We start from the raw sequence: 25,298 nt of genomic DNA on the forward strand, positions 1-25,298 counted from the left end.
GATGTCCTTAGGTTAGTTAGGTTTAAGTAGTTCTAAGTTCTAGGGGACTGATGACCTCAGAAGTTGAGTCCCATAGTGCTCAGAGCCATTTGAACCATTTTTGAACTCCGCCCATGCAGGAGGGGTGGTTATGAGGTGGCCAATTCTAGCACAGATAGCTGTCTCCTTTACTAATATTAACTTTTTACTTAAAACATTTTTTTGCGTACGATGCGTTTTTAGAGATAATTAGTTATCTCAAGTTAGAACAAACAACTTGTACGGTGGGAAAGTAGTTACTCTGTTGTATTGAGTCTTTTGCTCTGAGTAATACTATCAAACAATTTATAACAGACCTTTCAGTCCTCTCAATATCTAATTTACATCCTTTACCGTCATAAAGAAATTCAAACATCATACCCACATTAATTATTTTCTGTAAAAACATAAATTTCTCGACTTCAGATTGATTACTTCTACAATCTAATCAAGAAGTATCTCACATATGTAATACAGTCCTATTTTCCACGCTATCTGGAGAGCTTGTACGGTTTTTGTGGTTCTACCCACCACAACACTATAGATAACTGTTTTATTGAGTCGTTTGCTCTGAGTAATACTATCAAACAATTTATAAAAGACTCTTCAGTCCTCTCACTATCTAATTTACATCCTTTACCGCCTTAAAAAAATTCAAACATCATGTCCACATTACTTATTTCCTGTAAATACATAAATTTCTCGACTATTCACTAGACTTCAGATTGATTACTTCTACAATCAAATCAAGAAGTTTCATATATGTAATACAGTCCTATTTTACACGCTGTCTGGAGAGCTTGTACGGTTTTTGTGGTTCTAACCATCACAAAACTATAGATACATGAAAATGTCAATGTCGTCAAAAGCCATAGTGCTTGCGAAAAACGGAATCGCGAAAGGCACACTATTTCAATCGATTTTCATTAATTTTTCTCTCTTCTTCTAATCAGTTATGTTCTTGAACATGAAAGGCAACCTGGGCACGTCAAATATATGTTCTACAACCGAAATGCACGGAGGTGACAGAAGTCATGGATACCTCCTGATACCAAAAAAATGGTTCAAATGGCTCTGAGCACTATGGGACTTAACATCTGAGGTCATCAGTCCCCTAGAACTTATAACTACTTAAACCTAACTAACCTAAGGACATCACACAACACCCAGTCATCACGAGGCAGAGAAAATCCCTGACCCCGCCGGGAATCGAACCCGGGAACCCAGGCGTGGGAAGCGAGAACGCTACCGCACGACCACGAGCTGCGGACCCTCCTGATACCGTGTCGGATCTCCTTTTGCCCGGCGTAGTGCAGCAACTCGACGTGGCATGGACTCAACAAGTCGCTGAATGCCCCTGCAGAAATACTGAGCTATGTTGACTCTACAGCCGTCCATAATTGTGAAAGTGTTGCCAGTGTAGGTTTTTGTGTGCGAACTGACCTCTCGACAGTGGCTCATACATTTTCGATGGGATTCATGTCGGGTGATCTGGGTAGCCAAATCATTCGCTCGAACCGTCCAGAATGTTCTTCAAACCAGACATAAACAACTGTGGTGCGGCAATATGACTCATTCTCATCCGTAAAAAATCGCATCGTTGTTTGGGAACATGAAGTCCATGAATGGCTTCAAATGGTCTCCAAGTAGCCCGAACATAACCATTGCACTCAATGATAGGTTCAGTTGGACCAGAGGACCCAGTCCATTCCATGCAAACACAGCCCACACAATTATGGAGCCACCACCAGCTTCCACAGTGGCAACTCGGTTCCATGGCTCCGTGTGATCTGCACCACACTCGACCCAGTCATCAGCTCTTACCAACCGAAATCAGGACTCATCTGACCAGGCCACGGTTTTCCAGTCGTCTAGGGTCCAACCGATATCGTCAGGAACCCAGGAGAGGCGCTGCAGGCGATGTCGTGCTATTAGCAAAGGCACTCGCGTCTCTCGTCTGCTGCCATAGTCTATTAACGCCAAATTTCTCCGCAGTGTCCTAGTGGATGCATTCGTCGTAAGTCCCATATTGACTTCTACGGGTATTTCACGCAGTGTTGCTTGTTTGTTAGCACTGACGCTATACGCAAACGCTGATGCTCTCGGTCGCTAAATGAAGGCCGTCGACCACTGTGTGGTACGAGGTGAGAGGTAATGGCTGAAATCTGGTAGTCTCGGCACACTCTTGACGCTGTGGATCTCGGAATATTGAATTCCCAAACAATTTCCAAAATTGAACGTCCCATGCGTCTCGCTCCAACTACGAATTCCGCATTCGAAGTGCTGTAATTACCGTTGTGTGGCCATAATGACGTCAGTAACCTTTTCACATTAATTACCTGAGTACAAATAATAACCCCCCAATGCACTGCTCTTTCATACCTTGAGGATGTGATACTAGCGCCATCTGTATATGCACACTTCACTATGGCATGACTTTTGTCAGCTAAGTGTAAAACAGACATTCAGATACAAGTTAGTGGTGGTGGTTAGTGTTTAACGTCCCGTCGACAACGAGGTCATTAGAGACGGAGCGCAAGCTCGGGTTAGGGAAGGATTGGGAAGGAAATCGGCCGTGCCCTTTCAAAGGAACCATCCCGGCATTTGCCTGAAACGATTTAGGGAAATCACGGAAAACCTAAATCAGGATGGCCGGTGACGGGATTGAACCGTCGTCCTCCCGAATGCGAGTCCATACAAGTTAGTCTCAATAGTGATAACCAAAGGCATAGGCCTCAACTTCTAGCCGACGTTATTACTGTTGCGGTGGGAACACATTCTTAAACTTTCGTAAATTAAATGATTGTTCTTTGATGTTACAGAAATGTAGTAACGCAGTTGCCATAAAGAAATAAAGAACAATATTTTTTCGGAAAATTCAGGCCTCATACTGTTATGTTCTTTTATGTGTATTACCGACATATCATTCGTCTAATTTATTGCGCAAAAATTTACTTTAAATTTTCTGTGTGGAGAATACTGTTTGCCTACAATACAACTTTTCCAAAATTCCAAAGTTTGTACAGGCAGTGCTTTCGGTACTCTGTAAGAAAGGATGATTTGCTTCCTTCATCAACAAATTACAGTGCTCGGTTTTGTTCTCCTTTCCTTTACACAGGAGGTTTGTAACCAAGATCTACTTTCTTCTATCCAGTGTCTGATTTTCTTCAGTAGATTTACCTTTAGAACTTTAACTCGATGGATGAGGAAGCGCGCCAGTGAAATGTGGATTCAGTCCTTACGGCCGTTATGAGAATCTTATTCTCGCCGTTATGATTTAAGTTTTCATAAACCACTCCCCGAGAATGCCAGTCTACAGTGAAGAGCTAAAGAAACTGGTACACTTATCTAATATCGTTTAGGGCACCCACGAAGACGCAGAAGTGCCCCAATACGATGTGCCATGGACTGGACTAACGTCTGAAGTTTTTCTGGAAAGAACTGACATCATGAATCCTGCAGGTTGTCGATAAATCCGTAAGAATACGACGGCGTGGAGATCTCTTCTGAACAGCGCGTTCCAAGGCATTCCAGATATGCTCAATAATGTTCATGTCTGGCGAGTCTGGTGGCCAGTGGTAGTGTTTAAACTCAGAAGAGTGTTCCTGAAGCCACTCTGTAGCATTTCTGGACGTGTGGTGTGTCGCATTGTCCTACTGGAATTGCCCAAATCCTTCGGAATGCGCAATGGACATGAATGGATGCAGGTGATCAGAGAAGATGCTTACGTACTTGTCACCTGTCAGAGTCGTATCTAGACGTATCAGGGGTCCCTCATCATTCCAACTGCACACGTGGCACGCCATTACAGAGCCTCCACCATCTTGAACAGTCCCTTACTGACATGCAGGGTCTATAGATTCATGAGGTTGTCTCCATATCCGTACATGTCCATCCGCTCGATACAATTTGAAGTGAGACTCGTCCCACCAGGCAACATGTTTCCAGTCGTCAACAGTCCAATGTCGGTGTTAACGGGCCTGGCGAGGCGTGAATCTTTGTGTCGTTCAGCCCGATGATGTTTCCTTGAATAGTCGTGCGCTGACACTTATTGATGGCGCAACATTGAACTCTGCTGCAATTTGCGGGAGGGTTGCTCTTCTGTCACGTTGAAGGATTCTCTTCAGTTGTCATTGGTCCCATTCTTGCAGGATCTTTTTCCAGCCGCAGCGATGTTGGAGATTTGATGTTTAACCGGATTCCTGATATTTACGGTAAACTCGTGAAATAGTCGTGCGGGAAAATCTCTGTTCCATCGCTACCTCGGAGATGCTGTGTTCCATCGCTCGTGCGCCGACTATTAACCGATTTAACAACTCCGCCAGACACTTGTAGTCTTATATAGGCGTTGCCAACCGCAGCGTCGTATTCTGCCTATTTACTGATCTCTGTATTTGAATACACATGTCTATACCGGTTTCTTTGGGGCTTCAGTGTATAAATTTATATATCGTTTCAGAGTTTCTTTCTTCCTTTTTTAAGAACGGATTGTGTGGTTATATTATCTGCACCTCATTTTGTACATAGTAACGCATTGCAATTTGTCTTACACTGTAGCGCACATAAAATCATTCGCACTATAGTAACAGTTGTATATAAAAACGTTTTGAGAGATTTTTTGAAATATTTTGATTTTTTATCTCTCTCTCATGTCTGAAAGGAGTTTTTCCGCGGCTTTGTCTTTGTAGAAGAGGGCTTTGATTTGAATTACATGACGATGCGGCTGGCTCATGGAAGTAGTTCCTTTTCCTTATGTCATGATTCTGATGTGTCTTGATCTTGACTATCGAGAACATATATGAATTTTGTCCAGCACAAGAGTTCATTAAGAGATATTCTTGATAGTGTTAATATCTCAAATGCGTCAAATGCTGGCCCACATGATTCTCTCCTTTTCAGGTTGGCTATCATTCTTACTTCTCTTTTCTGAATTTTGAGTACTCTATTAGTGTTCGTTCTGAAGGTGTCTCCCTAAAAAATTAAGTCATAACTAAATGTAGAACGAATAAGTGCATAGTATTTCATTTTCAGAAATCTGTGTTTTTTAGGTAACTAAGTTTGCGCGGAACATATAGCTCCGAGCTGAATTTTCCACTTATACACTCAAAAGAAAGGAAAAAAAAAACAGTTTGATGAAGGAATTATCCGAAAGGGAAGAAATCGGTATTGTGATGTGCAGGTACAGACAAAAAAATCATTACAAATACAGAAAAAATTTGATTTATTCGAGAGAGCTTCACAAATTGAAGTCGTCAATAATGCGTTGGTCCAACTTTGGCCCTTATGTAACCACTTATTCCGCATGCGTTGATTGATAGTTATTGGATGTCCTCCTGAGGGATATCGTGCCAAATTCTGTCCAGTTGGCGTGTTAGATCGTCGAAATCCTGAGATGGTTGGAGGGCCCTGCCCGTAATACTCCGAATGTTCTCAGATGGGGAGAGATCCGACAAGCTCGCTGGCCAAGGTGGGGTTTGGCAAGCACGAAGACAAGCAGTAGAAATTCTCACCGTGTGTGAGCGGGCATTAACTTGCTGAAATGTAAACCCAGGATAGCTTGCTATGGAGGGTAACAAAACATGGCGTAGAATATAATCGACGTACCGCCGTGGTGTAAGAGTGCCACGGATGACAACCAAAGCGGTCCTGATTTGAAAGGAAATGGCACCCCGGACCGTCACTCCCAGTGAGTTCCGCTTCTAACTGAGCTCCGATGACCAGCAAAGACGTCTCTGGAAACGCTCTGGACTGTGATAGGATACCAACCTGACAGCTGCCCGCCATACGGCCTGACAACTAGGAGTGATGGTCGGGGGTGCTATTTCTTTTCATAGCAGGACACCTCTGGTTGTCATCAGCGGCATCCAAACAGCGTAGAACATAGACGATATTGTACGCCACGTTTTGTTGCCCTTCACGGGACGCCATCCTGGTCTTGCATTTCAGGAAAATAATGCTTGCCGGCACACGGGGAGAGTTCTACTGCTTGTCTTCGTACCTGCCGAACCCTATCTGGACCAGCTAGGTCCCCGGATCTCTCCCCAATGAGAACGTTTGTATTATTATGGATAAGACCCTCCAACCAGCTCGGGTTCTGACTTAACTTCTGAGGTCATCAGTCCCCTAGAACTTAGAACTACTTAAACCTGACTAACCTAAGGACATCACACAGATCCATGCCCGAGGCAGTATTCGAACCTGCGATCGTAGCGGTCGTGCAGTTCCAGACTGTAGCGCCTAGAACCGCAGGGGCACTCCGGCCGGTTGTAACGCGTCAATTGGACAGAATTTGGCACGATATTCCTCATCCTCAGTAGGACATCAGAAAACTGTCAGTCAATGCCAACCCAAATAATTACTTTTGTAAGAGCAAGAAGTGGACAAACCCGTTACTGACGTATTCAGTTTGTGAAGCTCTTTCTCTCGAATAAATCATCCAATTTTTATCAATTTGTAACCATTTGTTTTTCTGTACATGTAAATCACATCCACCTACTTCCGTCCCATTTGGATTATTCCTTCGTAGTGTGTCTTTTCTTTTCTTTGAGTGTATATTCTATGTGATTATCCCAATATACATCTTCATTACTATTAGTGGCTAGCGAGTGGTGGCCTGCCAGTTTTGGTAACTTACGAACAAATGTTTTATTTACTTACCTGTCAACAAAGGCAGCAAAAATGGACGACTTGATTAAGTTGGTTCAAATGGCTCTGAGCACTATGCGACTTAACTTCTGAGGTCATCAGTCACCTAGAACTTAGAACTACTTAAACCTAACTAACCTAAGGACATCACACACATCCATGCCCGAGGCAGGATTCGAACCTGCGACCGTAGCGGTCGCTCGGCTCCAGACTGTAGCGCCTAGAACCGCACGGCCACTCCGGCCGGCCTTGACTAAGTCCATGGCGCTCCAGAGTTCGTCTCACTGACAGTGCAGATACTTGTCTTGCTTCCGGCATCTAGGAGCTTCAGTTTGGAACCGCGTGACTGCTACGGTCGCAGGTTCGAATCCTGCCTCGGGCATGGATGTGTGTGATGTCCTTAGGTTAGTTAGGTTTACGTAGTTCTAAGTTCTAGGGGACTGATGACCACAGATGTTAAGTCCCATAGTGCTCAGAGCCATTTTTTGCTTCCGGTAAGCACATTTCCTGAAACAGCGACGGTGACGTATCTTTACGAACCTGTGTAGAAGAGGGGACATTATGTCTGTCCTCTCTGGCGCTGGTCGCACGGGGCCGTTGAGATCCTGCTTGGTGTTTAGTATGGCCCTACTGAACCTATCATTTCATATACAAATGACAGTCATGGGATACCGGCCAAAGCGAGCAGCAGTATTGAAGAACAACACAACTGTGTTGCTGTCGAATTCCGACACGCTCTGGTAGATATTTCTCATTGTTACTCGAGGCATAACACGATATTCTCACAAATCAACGACATTCAGATACAATCTCCTAATGAGAAACCTGCTGTATATTGTTTCTTTATACAGGGTGATTCAGCTGCCCCTTCCGATTAGTTACCGATCGTTTATTCCGTTTATATACTTAATCTTTCGTAAACGGTTCAAAGGTTACATAAAGGATAATGGTTAACTGTACACTTCCCATTTTGATATCTCCTTTTAATTTCAGTGTTTCTGATGGTGAAATACACTTTATAAGGCAAAGTTCCTGAACCTTTTACGAAAGGTTAAGTACCGTAAATGGAATAGACTGATAGAGGCATCCAAAACCTGTATGACTACGCCACTAATTAGAAAAAAGAAAGATTGGAGACACTTGGATAAGTATAGCAGAAGTAAGGTATATCTTGGTACAAAATTACCGTGTGACTCATGGCTAATCCTCACTTGCATTTTTTTCAGTATGATACCGTTTACTAATACTCACCAAAAGTTCTGAGACGAAACTTATACAGATTACGTCGCTGTCGTCTGCCTGGATACCGCTCCTGATACAGATGTAGTGCGGTTTGCGTAAAACGAATCAATAGGGGCATCTCTATCACGCTGTATACAGAATGTACGTGGCGTTACTACTACCTACTTTGTGTGGTTGCAGTGAAATGCTAATGATTTGAATTTCCAAGCATATGATACACTTAAGCCCAGTTTGGCATTTATTGCCTGTCGCCTTAATGGTTTTCCAGTTTTAATGGCCGGCGGTGTAGTGTTATCACACACACATTACTGTGGGTAGCTGTGTGGACGCCCGCCACTGTGGTGAATATCCGTGGCCAGTGCGTTGTTTGTAGTCTCTGCGAACGGCGGCCACCACGCCGCTGCCTGGATCAGCTGCCCTTGCTGGATGTCGCTATGGTGGCCTGCACGGACACACGGGCTTACATTATCTGATCGAAAGTACCTGGACTCCTATTACTGGATCTTAATATGGGGTGTATCCTCCCTTCGCCTTTATGACGGCTTCAGATCTGTCGGGGATAATCCTAATGAGGTGTCTGAATGAAACTTCCTGGCATATTAAAACTGTGTGCCGGTCCAAGACTCGAACTCGGGACATTTGCCTTTCGCTGCCGAGTGCTCTACCGACTGAGCTACCCAAGCACGACTCATGACCCGTTCTCACAAGAGCCCTTGCCCGCGAAAGGCAAAGATCCCGAGTTCGACTCTCGGTCTGGGACACAGTTTTAATCTGCCAGGAAGTTTCATATCAGCCCACACTCCGCTGCAGAGTGAAAATTTCATTCTGGTCAAGTACCTGAACATCTGTGGAGGAATGGAAGCTTATTCTTCTTTAAGAGCCGAAACGAAAGAAGTTAGTGAACACTATGCTAAATAAGAAGTCGCTTACTTTGTTGGTAGCGAGATGGACCTTCCTGTTTGAGCACTGAGTTTCCTGATTCCGTAAAGCATAATTTTCATTTTGATTTCAGATTGACTGGCATGCATTTTTCTCAAATGCAATGGAAAATATCACGCGTAAAATCAGCAAGAAAGAGAACGTCGTTGTTTACGCTCCGGAATATCTAGAAAAATTAAATGACATAATCAAGAACTACACCAACACCACTGACGGTAAAATGTAAGTAGTCATGCTTCCATAACTATTGTCGCTTATACACGTATGAAAGCCATTTGTTAACTTCGCACTATCCTCAACAATAGATTATATCAATAAGTTTGTGTAAAATCTATAATATTGCTTAATTTCGAATATACGAGTGTCCAGACCTAAAGATTAACGAAAATTCACAGTCCCTGAATGAGATAAAAAATTGTAGTGAGATTTGTTTCAGTGACTGGTAACAATTATCAGCACAACATACACTGAAGTTCAAAGCCTCAGGGAAGTTCCAGTATTCATGTTTATTAGATATACAAAACATCATTCGATATGTATATTAAAAAACTTAATTTTTGTATGATATGTGTGACTCCTGAAGAGGCGCAGCAGCCTATTTAGTAGTTGCAGAGGCAATGTATGGATGACTGAACTGGCCTTGTAGTATCGACCAAAACAGCATTACTGTGCTGGTACTGCGAACTGCTGAAAGCAAGGGGAAACTACAGCCGTCATTTTTCCTGAGGGCATACAGCTTTACTGTATGGTTAAATGATGGCGGCGTCCTCTTGGGTAAAATATTCCGGAGGTAAAATAGTCCCCCATTCGGCTCTCCGGGCGAGGACTACTCAGGAGGACGTCGTCATCAGGAGAAACAAAACTGGCGGTCTACGGATCGGAGCGTGGAATGCGGGCAGGTAGGTTAGAAAATTTAGAAGGGTAAATGGATAGGATAAAGTTAGATATAGTGGGAAAAAGCGAAGTTCGGTGGCTGGAGGAACAGGACTTTTGGTCAGGTGAATACAGGGTTATAAAGACAAAAATCAAATAGGGGTAATGCAGGAGTAGGTTTACCAGTGAATAAAAAAATAGGAACCCAGATAAGCTGCTACGAATAGCATATTGTAGCCAAAATAGCCACGAAGCTCACGCCTACTACAGTAGCACAAGTTTATATTCCAACTAGCTCTGCAGATGATGAAGAGATTGAAGAAATGTATGGTGAGATGGGAGAAATTATTCAGATAGTGAAGGGAGACGAAAATTTAATAGTCATGGGAGACTGGAATTCGATAGCAGGAAAAGGAAGAGAAGGAAAAGTAAGTTAATTGGACTGGGGGTAAGGAATGAAAGAGGAAGCCACCTGGTAGAATTTTGCACACAGCATAACTTACTCATCGCTAAAACTTGGTTTAAGAATCATGGAAGAAAGTTGTATACGTGGAAGAGACCTGGAGACACCGGAAGATTTCAGATTGATTATATAATGGTATGAGAGAGATATAGGAACCAGGTTTTGAATTGTAAGACATTTCCAGTGGCAGATGTAGACACAGACCACAATGTATTGCTTTTGAACTGTAGATTAAAACTGCAAAAAGGTAGGCAGTTAAGGAGATGGGACTTGGGTAAACTGAAAGCACTAGAGGTTGTAGAGAGTTTCAGAGGGAGCATTAGGGAATGACTGACAAGAACAGGGGAAAGGACTACAATAGAGGAAGAATGGGTAGTTTTGAGAGATTAAATAGGTACAAAGACGAGGGCTGGTAGAAATCCTTGGGTAATACAAGAAATATTGAATTTAATTTATGAAAGGATAAATACAAAAATACAGTAAATGAAGCAGGCGAAAAGAAATACAAACGTCTCAAAAATGAGATAGACAGGAAGTGCAAAACGCCTAAGCGGGAATGGCTAGAGGACAAATGTAAGGATGTAGAAGCATATACCACTTGGGGTAAGATAGATGCCGCCTGCGTAAAAACGAAAGAGACGTTTGGAGAAAAGAGAAACGCCTGTATGAATATCAACAGGTCAGATGATCAACCAGTCCTAAGGAAAGAAGGGAAAGCATAAATGCAGAAGGTCTAATTAAAGGGGCTATACAAGGGCGATGAACTTGAGGGCAATAATATGGAAATGGAAGAGGACGTAGATGAAGATGAGATGGAAGAGATGACACTTCGTGAAGAAACACTGTAAGACCTTGGTAGAAACAAGGTCCCGGGAGTAGACGACATCCCGCTAGAACAACTAATAGCTTTGGGAGAGCCAACCATGACCAAACTCTTCCATCTGGTGGGCAAGCTGTATGAGACAGGCGAAATACCCTCAGACTTCAAGAAGAATATAATAATTCCAATTCCAAGGAAAGAAGGTGCTGAAATATGTGAAAATTACCGAACTATCAGTTGAATAAGTCACGACTGCAAAATAATAAATGGGAGAAGCCGACGTCAGGGAAAATCAACTTGGATTCCTGGCAAATGTAGGAACACGAGAGGCAATAATGATCCTATGACTTATCTTACAAACTAGGTTATGAAAAGGCAAACCAACGTTTATAGCATTTGTAGACTCAGAGAAAGCTTTTGACAGTATTGACTGGAATACTCTCTTTCAGATTCTGAAGGTGGCAGGGGTTGGGGTTGGATTGTTTTGGGGAAGGAGACCAGACAGTGAGGTCATCGGTCTCATCAGATTAGGGAAGGACGGGGAAGGGAGTCGGCCGTGCCCTTTGAAAGGAACCATCCCGGCATTTGCCTGGAGCGATTTAGGGAAATCACGGAAAACCTAAATCAGGATGACTACGAAGTCTTTCGCGACGTATTTCCTGAGTAAAAATTTCTCGGTGTACATGCCGCGTCAAATCAGGATAAATCTCCGAGCTTTCGACCACTACCTCCATGGTCGTCGTCAGGGCTAAAACTGACTGTCGTGAACTAAATCAGGATGGCCGGACGCGGAATTGAACCGTCGTCCTCCCGAATGCGAGTCCAGTGTCTAACCACTGCGCTACCTCGCTCGGTGAAGGTGGCAGGGGTAAAATACTGCGAACGAAAGGCTATTTGTAATTTGTACAGAAACCAGATGGCAATTATAAGAGTCGAGGGGCACAAAATGGAAGCAATGGTTCAGAAGGGAGTGAGACAGGGTTGCAACCTATCCCCTGTGTTATTCAATCTGTACATTGAACAAACAGTAAAGGAAACCAAAGAAAAAATTGGAGGAGTAGGAATTAAAATCCAGAGAGAAGAAATAAAAAACCTTGACATTTGCCGATGACACTGTAATTCTGTCAGACACAGCAAAGGACTTGAAAGAACGGTTGAGCGGAATGGACAGTGTCTTGAAAGGAAGCTATAAGATGAACACCAACAAAAGCAAAACGAGGGTAATGGAATGTAGTCGAATTAAATCAGGCGATGCTGAGGGAATTAGGAGAGGAAATGAGACACTTCAGGTATTGCTATTTTGGCAGCAAAATAACTAAGGGTGGTCGAAGCAGAGAGGTTATCAAGTGTGGACCGACGATGGCAAGGAAAGCGTTTTTGAAGAAGAGAAGTATAGATTTAAGTGTCAGAAAGTCTTTTCTGAAAGTATTTGTATGGAATGTAGCCATGTATGCATGTGAAACATGGACGATAAATAGTTTAGACAAGGAGAGGATAGAAATTTTTTTTTAAATGTGTCGTTATAGAAGAATGCTGAAGATTAGATGGGTAGATCACGTAACTAATGAGGAGGTACTGAACAGAATTGCGGAGAGGAGGAATTTGTGGCACAGCTTCATTACAAGAAGTTACACTTTCTGATGCATCAAGGGATCACCAATTTAGTGCTGGAAGGAAACGTGGAGGGTAAAAATCGTAGAGTGAGACCAAGAGATGAATATACCAAGCAGACTCGGAGATGAAGAAGCTCGCAAAAGATAGAGTAGCATGGAGAGCTTCATCAAAGCAGTCTTTGGACTGAAGACCGCAACAATAACAACAACAACGACGACGACGACGAGTCCATTGTTAATTATTGATATCCATTTTTAAAACAGCTACCAAAAACGTAAACCGTAAAAAAGTAGAATAACAGAGATCACAGGGTAGTAGGGATTTAGTCCACATACGTCAGCATATTGCAGTTGTATAAGTTATTCACGAATAGAGACATAAACAGGCACCTCAAGTGTAAACATACGCTAATTTCAGATCTTGAGAAGAACTATTCATGGATTATAGCGAAACATACAGGTTTTTTATTTTGTTAGTTATTTTGAAAATAATACGCTTCTTATTACACTTTACTACCAAGTTGGCCCAATATAAGGTCGAAAATTGTCACTCTGATATCTGTTTCCATAATTTCCGTTAAGCACTCTGAATGCCTACGTTGCTACTCGACAATGCGCACAAATTATACGTCATCGACGAAAAAAATTAGTTAGTGTTAATAATTTTTCTTACTTGTGGGTCATCAGCCACTACAGTTTCAACGTTTGAAAATGGCCCAACAACTGAAACTGCACATACACAAACAACAGTTACAAATTCAGGCAGTTTTGGGAACATGTTGTCATTTAAAAAACTTAGCAAGTGTTTCAATATTTTAAAATAATTATTATCGTCTCATACGGACACCGGCCATATCCGTATAGACCTCCATGTTCGGTTCTTTCAACGAATTTTAAAGGGTTATCAACATCGTTAGAGCGTAAGGTAAGAGTAACTTGGACATTAAAGCTTTTACGTCTCTACATAGAACATTAAAATTGTATTATATCACGTTTCTGCTGCTTAGTACTTAAGTCATTGGGTTTTAAGACTGTTTTATTAATTAAATTCAGGGGGATAATTTAAACATGAGTTGATTAAAAAGTTGGTAAAGTAGAACGATTATGTGAAAAATAAATGATAAAGGAGTCATTTTGTAGAAACAAATGAATCAATTTTAATGAACATTACGATACAGCCTAATAATGGAAAAAATATTTCATAGATTGAAAACGATCTAGAGATAAAACTAAGCGATAGAACTAATTCGGGTTTAAATTCTCTACAGAACTAACGTGATTTAAAAAAAATGGTTCAAATGGCTCTGAGCACTATAGGACTTAACATCTATGGTCATCAGTCCCCTAGAACTTAGAACTACTTAAACCTAACTAACCTAAGGACATCACACACATCCATGCCCGAGGCAGGATTCGAACCTGCGACCGTAGCGGTCACGCGCTTCCAGACTGAAGCGCCTAGAACCGCTCGGCCACGCAGGCGGGCTTAACGTGATTTAGTTATAGGTACAGCTGTATAGCATTTTAATTACAAGAGAATTTGTAACATAAGCATTACATTAACGCATTTAAACTACGTATTTAAGGTAAAAAATCTCTTTACTGACACAAATTTTGCTTGAAGTTTACAATATTATCGTTAATATGTTAGTACCTGGCTCCTTTGAAAAGTGCATGACAGATTTCCTTCCCCAACCTATTCCAGTATGAGCTTATGCTCCGTCGCTAATGACCCCACCGAGAGGACGCTAAGGTGTAAGTTTCCATTCTTGTACTTTAAAACGGACGCAAGTTTGTCTTTTTGGTAGACATCGGCTCCATCTTTCTCTTTCGATATTTTCCTGGCTGAGGAGTCATAATGTTAATCAGGGCCATGTGAAAGCTCAGCTTCACGTGTATTTTGAAATAAGAAAGCTGAGCAAGTCTTATTCTTGTTCTGGTATCGGTTGTATCAGTTATTCGCAGAGAAATCAAGTTTCTTCGGAAGAATGTATTCTGATTTACCAGAGTCATCAAGCGTTACAAAAAGCAAATTTGTAACTTCTGGTGAAAACAACAATATTTGCAGTAGCCTAAATATTATTTGGAAGGAGTCAAACTAAAAATCCCCTTTCTTACAGGATTGTTTTCAAATTCTGATTACACAGAAACGGATTGCGTAGAGGTGCAAAAAGAAAGTACCGGAAAACATCAAGATCACACGAACCTGTGAAGTGGAACTTCACCAATACTAGAATCGCTGTAACAGGTCTGATACGTCGAGTAATAATTACTTTAATGCAGAGCGCACTGAGATTTAATCACTCGCTAATCGTTTCTACGAGTTTTTATAACGCCTGAGTTTCTTGTAGTTCGAGCTCTGCTTTTCCTACTGTCGAAGTACTTTTTCCTTGACGGTTATGGTTACCTTTTATTTTGAGTTTGTTTCTACAGTACACATCAGTAATCTTGTGAGTGCAGCATGCTGGTTTGCTGGGCATGTCGCGGGCGCGGACGAGACGACGACGACGAGCAGGATCTTACAACAGTGCTGCAGCCACCGGTTGTAGTGCTTCACTTCCCATTTCCTTGTTTCAGGTGTTATCCTCTCCCTCTGCCAAGATTGCAAGGCATGCTATCGAGTTACAGCGGCCTTGAACTTCACACAGCCGTAGTAGCTCGCTACGTTGTCGCCATCTCAGTTCTTGCACTGTGGGGGTTGCGACTCGGCGAACGGGTATTGCCCACTGGGATGACAGACCACCTGCACATTGCATGCTGGCAGATGGATTATTGGGTAGGCCTTCTTTTCTACTTCAGCGTCTACACTGTGACAATGGTAACAGCTACCCGCATCACTTGAAAGATTTTGCGGTTTTCCATGTTGTCTGTGAGGACGACCAGAAATGATGGCGAATCTTTCTAGGTCCTAGGAGGTTTGACACGCATCCAATCAATGTCTTCCAGCTTTTCTCGAAGGTGATATGGATTCGTGCAACGAGAGAAACCCCGAAGGACTACTTTGAAGTGTCTGTCTGAGGTGGTGGCATGGATGCAGAATGGCAATTGCCGCGCTGCAGCCTCACTCGTCACACTCGAAAATCTTCCATAGATAAAAGACACTCTACACAGGTCACGTCCGACAGACCCCTGCTGTGGTCGTCCACTGCTACTGCAGCCGTCTTTCAGTTGAATGATGACTGGTGGCAGCTTAGGCTCAGACCACTTACCACTGAGCGGCTCTCAGCTCTTTCCGTCTTCTTGGGCAGTGGGTGGGTGTCCGCCTTTCCGGTCTGTGGTTGTTCGTCAATCTCAGCATTGACAACGCCTCGAAGTGGTTGTTGGTTGCTGCTGGTGAGCCGCTGGGTATCTGTGCTGGATGGACCGCGCATTTAGATGCCTTAGTGGCCCAGGCAAGGCCCATACCGCTGGAATCGGCGACAGTGCGTTCCTTGCCACCGATTGTCGAAATAGTGATATGCCTCTTTGCTCTTCTTTTGTGAACGTTTTGTACTAACTGACTACATCACCGTCCGTGAACTGTTTCGTTGTCTGATGTCTAGATGGAACAGCACCCCTGCCACCTCTCGATACTTCTGCCCCTCCTCTGATAGTTGCAAATAGAGTTCTGATGCCTTCGGGAAATCCCTCTGCATCGATCGCATCTGTTGACTGTGTGGATGTCCACGTATGTAGATCAAATTATTGTACGTGGGGGCTCAGATGGGGCCGCCGACGAAACGAGCTATGCTGGATTGCAATCCACCACACCCTTCACTGCAACACGTTCATCTGCATACTTCGCCATGCTGGCGCAGAACGTACTGTTACAGGTGCAGACATTACTGGAAACATCAGCACTGTTCTGGTGCGGACGAATAACAGAGCGCTGCCAGCATAATTTTTTGGAATGAACATTGCCGAAACCTACATCTTCTTATTGTCACAAATGGTTGGGCCATCTAATTCCACGCATTGGTGTAGTCTACGGGCGAAGGTGCGGATGTTGTCATTGGTGGAGTGCAGACACTGTTTGTAGAAATTCTGCCCCATCTTTTAGTGGCTGCATACCCACCAGTCGATTTAGCATGTGTATGGAGTGTCCCTGAGTGTTCCAGTTTAGATGTGTCTGTGGATGTGGCTGTTGGCATCATTGCCCCACACAACTGCAGTGTATTCTAGTAGCAATCGTACTAGACACTTGTACAAGATTGTCCTGGCGTGTAGAGGCAGGATTGATGATGAGCAAAGCACTGCATGTAGGTCACACATTCGCCACAGTGCATTTCGTCTGACATCGCTGATATGAGAACCCCACTAATCTATCGCGACGCCTATATAATGAGTGTTGATAGTCCATGGTACTGAGGTGACCCTAATGTTGACTTGCTAGAGTGCACTTGATATTTAGCTCTTTTTGATGATGACAGCTTGCATTTTGGTTGCATTAAAAGCAAGCCTTCCTGTGGTGGCCGAGTCAGCTAGTTGGACTGCTGCTTGCTATACAACTAGATAAGTACCGGGATGGCACTCTGGCTCTTCCTATGTAGTGCTGTGTCAGCAGTGCATGGCACTGTCAGCACGCAGTGTGATTGCATCATGTTCACTGTATAGAGAATGTAAAGGAGGCATCCCAGTTACTGTTGGTGTACCGTGCAACCACCTTTACACCGTAGTCCCAGGCAGAGAGCATTGCTAATGCAGCAGCTTCCTGCACCTCCTTGTGGTACAAGCATCAACCTTAGATTGCTGTAGATCACAGGTGCTAGTGGTATCATTTGTATCACGCATTGTCAGTACAAGACGTGTATTCTAAATCTCTTGGTTTGAAGAACAGGGCTAATTGTTACCACTGGTAGTCCATCTTCTCATCCATGTGGAGCCATGGGATGAAATAAAATGAACGTGATAAAATATAACATACACATTGCTGCTCTAGTGAATTAGACAGAACGGCACTACTTATTGAACTTGGAATTCAGTCCGCAACGCAATTGACAGGAATATATTTGTTAGGTTCTGGGATAAGTTTATTAAAGACTAGTTTAGACGCCTGCATGAATTTTGTTGCTGAGTCTATTATGATCTGAAAGATTATGCAAATTCTGTATAGAAGTATGCTTACCAAAATATGTTGTTTATGTTTCAGAATCCTTAACAACTATTTGGTGTGGCAGACAGTCAGGAGTATGACCAGTTATCTCTCAAAAGCTTTTCGTGATGCCTACAAAGGATTAAGAAAGGCCCTTGTAGGCTCTGAAGGAGGAGAAAAGCCTTGGAGATACTGTGTTACTGACACAAACAACGTCATTGGTTTTGCTATTGGTGCTATGTTTGTCAGAGAGGCTTTCCATGGGAATAGTAAACCTGCAGTAAGTAGTGCAAATATAAAATTTTATTAATGTAAAATAAATTAACTTTGGGTTACAGGCAACGTGAATGAAATTCATAACAATTATTATGCACAAATGTTTTTCATAATGAAGAAACCAGTCTATGGTCCAGTTTGTAATGTAGTTTAATATTAGTTTATGTGCATTAACAACAAAGCATTCTACCGTAACAAAATTACTCCACTATTTTTTAAACAAATTTTTAGTACATGACCTCTGACTTTAACGGTCAGCAATAATTCACAAAAGCACTGAAACATGCCTATGATCATTATTATGAATGACAGAGGCACATTACAATTATCTCACTCTCTCTTTGTAACACTTTTAGTACTGGTTTGTATAGTTACAGTGGTATCATTTGATTTGCAAGATAAATCTAACAATGATCATGCACAGCAACTAATACAAATGCTGCTTTGGAAACTAACAAGAGATATGACGACTATGGGTACTAAAAAACATTGCCAATGTTATGTTAAACACTAAAGATGAAGAAAAATGAAAGAGATTATAGTGAGAAGTAAAATAATCTCTTTAAAATAGCACATTCGCTTCTAACCATGTTTAGTACTGCCATTCATCATCACTGGCCATTTTACATTCACTGTTGGATAAACACCTCCTTCAGATTTCTCCATATGTCAAGGTTTCCAGCTATAAAAGTACATGTCACTCATGCTTCTCTTCTAAAGCCATCCAACAGGGCATCATCTCAGTTTTTTCCCCTTCTTCTTCTTGTGATCCAGTAAATAAGTTACTTGGTCCATCTACACTGCTTGTTTTTAACACTGCAACACCATGAAGACAGCAGGCAACAGACAAAATTGCCACGAAGTGTATTATATGCTTGTGTATGCAAATGATAAGGATTTCAGTGCAACCACACACAACAGACAGGTGTAACATGATCCACATTCTATGTACAGGATGGTCAGAAACAGTTTGAAAACCATGTAGGATGTTACAGAGTAGGTTGTGCTGAGAAATAATTGTTAAGAGAAAAACTAAATATGTTGCACTGAGTCCAAGTTAATTAGTGTTGAAGTTAGACAACCATGCTGCTTCATGCACAAATCCTGGCTGGGTTAGAGATTTTCTCTGCTCAAGGACTGGGTGTTGTATTGTCTTCACCATCAGCATATCATCCCCATCAACATACAAGTTGCCGAAGTGGCATCTACTCAAAAGACTTGCACCAGGTGACAGGTCATTTCATTTTGTATCACTCTTTTGTTAGGCTTTAGGAAACCAAATGAAGGACACATTTGATCACCTGGTCTCTGACAGGCTGCTGGAATTTGCATGTGCATTGGCCTGACTGGCTGCCCCAAAACATGTGCAGAGTGGTCTCCAACAGAACACCATGTTTCCCCTAAGTGGATTAAGATGAATGCGGAGACCATTTCTTTCAAAAAGACAGAGCCTTGTTTCCTTCCCCATCCTTTTCCTGCATGAGCGTATTGTTTGTTCTGTATTGGATTCATCACTGATAGCCATTGTACCATAATCTTTCTTCTTTTGACATAGATTACTGATAAGCTCATGTTGTAGTACTAGACATGTTATATCTTAAGAAAACAGAAGGCAGATTTTATTCATAAAAATAAATAAATGTATCCCCACAATTTATCAGTGCTACAGGCCCCACATGATCATAAACAGTTAATTGTGTGCCTACCTCTTGGTATGTCTGTGCCAGCCATGCAACTTTATAGTAATTGAAAACAGACTATTTAAAAAAAATAATATATGAGATATGAGTCTTAAATGCAGCATAATCATTATGTAATTTTTTTTTTTTTTTTTTTTTTTTTAAATTACCTTATCTTGGAATGTGACACAGTTCAGTTCTCACTTATCATTACAAGATCACATAGTAAAATGAAGTTTCACCTAATATGCTGTAGTAGAAAGATTCCAGTTACATTTTGCAAGGTTTTCATAAATGAGTCAAACCAGTACTGAGTCACTGCTAAAAGCATATCTCACTTCATACCCAAAAACAAGAACCTTGGCAATATGATGCTGTTGGAATATCTAGTGGCTATCAGCCAGAAATGTGCTGACATCCCAAGAGTACCTTGACTAAGTAGGATATTTGTAGAATATCTATCAGCCAGAAACACACTGACATCCCAAGAGTACCTTGACTTCACTATGAAGGATATTTGGAGACTGTTTTAAGCAGTAATCACCATCATACAATCAATTTCTCTTTCAAATTAGTTGTTGCAACTATATTTCTGAAGTAGTATTTTTTAAATTGCTTCAATCGCAGAATATTTCCTGCTAGTCTGTCTGTCTTGGCAATTTCTCTAAGATGAAGTTAAAACTCAGAAATGAGATATATTACTTCCAAAGTGATGTATTGCCACTTGACAAGTAAAGGCAGTTTCTCTCAGAATTGTTCACATTATAGTGAAATACTTTCATGGAACTGGTGGAAAAACAGGGTGTATTTTATCAAATAATAAATATTGTGGGAAAGGCATTGATATCACCTGAAAAGGGGCTCTCGGGAAATCATGTGTTAGATAGGTGCTAGGTTTATTGCTTATCCTGTCAAGGAAGAAAGTTATTTAAAAAGGTAGGTTAAATGGCACCGGAAGATCACAAAGAGGCTCAATAAATTTAGATCACCATTGTCACAAGTTAATCATATTTTAATAATAATGTTAATTTGCACTTTGTGAAAATATCTGCTGATTCACAGTATGTATAGCACAGAGGCCATCACACCACCTAAATAATTTCAAAACTGCTAATTGTTAGTGAATTGTAATGTTGACTGTTTCCAGGCAGAAAACATGATTAATCAGATAAGAACTGCATTCAAGAACAACCTGAAAAACCTGAAATGGATGGATGCTGAGACACGGAGGGCAGCAGAGAGGAAAGCTGATGCCATAACTGACATGATAGGTAAGGCATGAATATATTTAATGCAATACACCGTTAGTGAAATGCTCTTAAAAATTAACTCTAAATACTGAAAGGAATGCATCAACTCGATGGTTGGTTTTCCACCATTGTGTCTTACTAATAATGATCTTATTGGATGTAAAACACTTTTGTCTCCTAAGCTCAAACCAACCTCACCCATGGAGTTATCAGAACTACAGAATTTAAAATGGAATCTGAATTATTCCCAAGCATATTGTATTGACACGAGATGGAAAAATACATGGACAAAAAACATAGCGACAAGTGAGGATTGAATACAAGATCTATTAATCAGTTTCATACTTCAGCAGATTTTCTAACTTAGGGAATTAGAGAAATACTGCAGTCAAGGTAGGAGGCTGCTAAACATGGTTGTTTCCACATATGGCTGTCAGAAATTCTTTTAAGTTTTGTTTTTTGCTACTGCAATTTTGAATAGTCCTGTTACTCGTCTTCTGGCAGCAGTCTCAAATGCCTGAACATATTTGTCATATAAAACAACACAAGCTCCACAGGCTATTGTGCCTGGCTCACTTCTGACTGTAGTATAGGTGATTATAAAATGAAGTGATATGATCTGACTATAGAGTTATGTCCATAAATGTACATTAGTCCATGTAAGGGTCATTGTTGATCTATTATGAAGTGAATTTGGAGGTTATTTGTTTAGTGAATTTATGAGACAATTAGGCAAAAAAGTTGTTTTCATGTAAAATAAGATGGATTTCTTCTGGTTGGGATGGTACCTACATCTAGCCTAATGTGAGTGTTGACAGCCAGGGAGAGTGTTGCACCTTCAGACACTTTTCAGACTTTCCCTCTAGCCATCCCTGTGAGAGAATTTTACTGTATTTCCCTATTTCATTCTACAGTGATGAAATTCAGTTTTTTGTGCTGTAGTCTTTTTCTGAAATTGCAAAAATTACTTCAGAAAATTAAGGTTTTTCAAATGTGAAAACATGTTCCAAGGTACAACAAGGTCGTGTAGGTACAAATATTTGATTGAAATTTCAAAGAGTTTCAATTGAGAAATTTTTATCAATATTGTATTTAATAGTCAATCTATTACATTATTACACTGCCACATGCCAATAATCAGTAAGTGAAATCAGTAAGTATTATCAAATACCAGTTACAAGTTAAATATGTTTTGAAATATAAGCTATTGTAAACTAACCTAAATTTCCATTTTCAGCCCAGGTAAAATTATTAAACCTTAAGGAAACTCAGCTCCTTTGCAAGTACACATGTTTCATGGTAATAGACCTTTGGTTTCAAGGTACAAGATTGTACATGATTGATTAAGTATAAATATAAATTGTTATAAAAGTAACATAGCATTTTACTCACCATAAAGTTCTGTACCTGGAGAATTAACAATACATTCCAAATGGATTTAATGTACTATATAGCACTTACATGTGAAGAACATGAAATATTTCAAATGCTACACGAAACACAACTTCATATCAATCAACAATAAAAACGGCACAAAACGGCAGAAACTGCTTATGGCAGTCTGCAGTGCACATTCCTTCATGCGATTCTGCAGGCAATAGGCTGAAGTATTGAAGAAAGAACACCATGTCTCCCCAGGTACACTGTTGTTCATGCACAACACTCTTCCATATAAAATCAGTGTACAGTTTAACCCAGAACACTTTGTTTTGAAGGGTTAGCAGTTGTTGCAAGTGTTTTTTGGTGGCCAATGACAACATTTCTGAACCATACAAGATGGCTGGAAGTATTGTCAGTTTTGCTTTGTCTGATAGTGTGTCACTTTTAAAGAGTGGGTACAATAAGCTATTTTCCTATGTCAAGAATATGGTTTGGACTGTTGTTATTCGGAGTGGTTATAAGATTCAAATCGCATTTACGGTCAGCATTCTCACAAAATATCTCTTATTTTTATGTACTTAGAGCTTAAGAATCATTAAATAATCAGGATTTGGTCACATGATCATAAACGCTCTGTTATTGGCTAATGCTCTGTTGACGTCACAGACTAGGTGTAAGATGAAACTATACAGGAGTGGTAGCTATAGTTGCTAGGTTTTTACATACTTTTTCTGCTAGTTATTTAGCTATTGGAAAACGCATTTACAATTTTAAGTAACAATAAAAAGGAATTTTGTGAACGATGATACCGTAAACCTTATGAAAAGTGATGTTTTTATGCTTCCCTCACTTAGAGGATGGATATTCTTTTCCCTACTCCCTGCAGCCTCATTAAACATGCTCAAAGCTATATAGTTGTGGAACGTATGTTGGTTGGTTGGTTGATTTGGGGGAAGGGACCAAACAGCGAGGTCATCAGCCCCATCGGATTTGGGAAAGATGGTGAAGGAAGTCGGCCGTGCCCTTTCAAAGGAACCACCCTGGCATTTGCCTGAAGCAATATAGAGAAATCATGAAACACCTAAATCAGGATGGCCAGACATGGGTTTGAACTGTCATCCTCCCAAATGCAAGTCCAGTGTGCTAACCACTGCACCACCTAGCTCAGTGGAACTTCTGAAAAATGCATCAGTACCTTATATACAGACTGTCAACTATGTCATGAAATATGATCCAAAGCATGACAAAATTATTCTTGACAAATCTTAGTGCTGATTTCTGCTCTGCAAGATACTCAGCAGGCAAACAATCATGAGCACAGGCTCTTTGGCACAACGGTGAGCACATATAACTATGGGGAAAAGAAATGCAACTTGATATCCTGGAAATGTCATAAATTATTTAAAGTTTTACACAAACTATGAAAATAGCCTTAACAAGAACTCATTGTAGCAGTTGTTTTGATGATGGGATGTATTGTGTATAGTTTCACATTAAGTGTAGTCTGAAAAATGGACAGCTAAGAATAAATGCATCTACTATGCCTATAAACCATTGCCTTTCTTGGAAAACATTGTTAGTAGTGAATATATCACCACATGCTCACAGTACAATAAGTTGGAGGATGATGAGGTCTTGTATGTGGAGAGATATAAAGCATGGGCAACATGCAGGTAACACAAAGGTAATGGCTGTGCTGTTTGTGAATGTAAACTAACGTCAGTGTCTGAAGCAGACTTAACTTCATCTTACGTAACATGATGAAACTTCAAAAGCTTAAACAATAAGGATCCTACCTGGACAGTGTGAAGATAAAAGAAAAAACATAGTTTCTAATAAAGTAAAAAGTGTGTGGTCACATTAACTAGAAAATATCTTTTTGAACATGATGTATGTGAACAGCTACTGCAAAAGTAATCACATGTAAATGCCAAGGAAAACATAATAATATTCTGTTTCTAATCAATGCAGTGCAGTTTTATATTTGTGATTTGATTTTCATATGTAAGTACTGTCAATTTCTTTTAGGAACAAGTTAAAATATTGTAAATATTGTTGTAGGCTAGATTTCATCTTTTCATATTCGGCAGTCCACAGCTTCACCAACTGGCCCACCAATGTTATGAAAAAAAAAGGCAGTTACAATGACAATTTTTTCTAAGAGTAACAGTGGAAAAGCATATCTCAGAGGTAAATTAATGTTAACTTCAGACTACAAGACATTTTTAATTATGTAAGTGGACTTGGCACAGACATCGCGGAATTTTGCTGCTACAATGCAACCACTTTTTACAAACCTCCTCATTCCCTGAAACACTCAGAAACAATTTTTCAAGAGTTTTTATAGATGTATTTGTACAGTGTGATACTATGTACCATTTGTAATCCATTTTCTGAAATGTAAATTCCAACACAAGACATCACTGTGAATTAGCTTTATGACAATAGGAGCAGCGTGCTAGCCAGCTACATCACAGGCATCACATGACTTGAATGGAGCACATAAGTGGGCTTTCAAATTATTTGAATTTCATTTCCGTTTTTATAAAATAATACTGAAATTTAAGAAGGAAAAGAAGCATGCTATGAGCATAAAATGACATAATTAGCCATTCAAGACAATTTCCACAGAACAGCCAAATGCACTATTCATGAAGCAGGCCACAAACCTTGTTGACCACACTGGTTACATGTGACAGCTAAATCGAAGCTATGTGACTCGGTCATCCTAAGTCAAGTCTGAGTCATCAAATGTGGGTTGGTACATGGAGAGCTTGATCTTGGCTGTGAATAGCATTGATTGGCTCTTGTCAGAATTGATTTTCACCTTCCATACAGTGCACCATTGATTAATTTTGTCTAGATGTTTCTGGAGGTGCCTAACTGTAACATTTAGGTTTTGGCAGTGCATGAATAGTGCAATATCATTGGCATACAGGATGGTTTCCCCTCCCAGATGCTTGGGTTAACAAATGGAAATATGCACACAGGCATAAATTCAGTCACTAACTCAAGTGAGTATGAATGGT

At 40.9% G+C, this 25,298-nt stretch overlaps 1 protein-coding gene across 3 annotated transcripts in view; it reads left to right on the top strand.

The window, feature by feature from the left end:
• The window catches only part of LOC124555774 (endothelin-converting enzyme homolog), a 400,218-nt gene that overhangs the window by 338,996 nt on the left and 35,924 nt on the right, over positions 1-25,298 (top strand). For all 3 annotated transcript variants that reach the window (XM_047129822.1, XM_047129823.1, XM_047129824.1), the window contains exons 8-10: positions 8,918-9,066; positions 17,742-17,964; positions 20,787-20,910. In XM_047129822.1, coding sequence (XP_046985778.1) covers positions 8,918-9,066; positions 17,742-17,964; positions 20,787-20,910 — 496 coding nt within the window. The remainder of the gene's footprint in view (positions 1-8,917; positions 9,067-17,741; positions 17,965-20,786; positions 20,911-25,298) is intronic.

Source organism: Schistocerca americana, chromosome X, assembly GCF_021461395.2.
Source record: "Schistocerca americana isolate TAMUIC-IGC-003095 chromosome X, iqSchAmer2.1, whole genome shotgun sequence".
NCBI classification, from domain to species: Eukaryota; Metazoa; Arthropoda; class Insecta; order Orthoptera; family Acrididae; genus Schistocerca; species Schistocerca americana.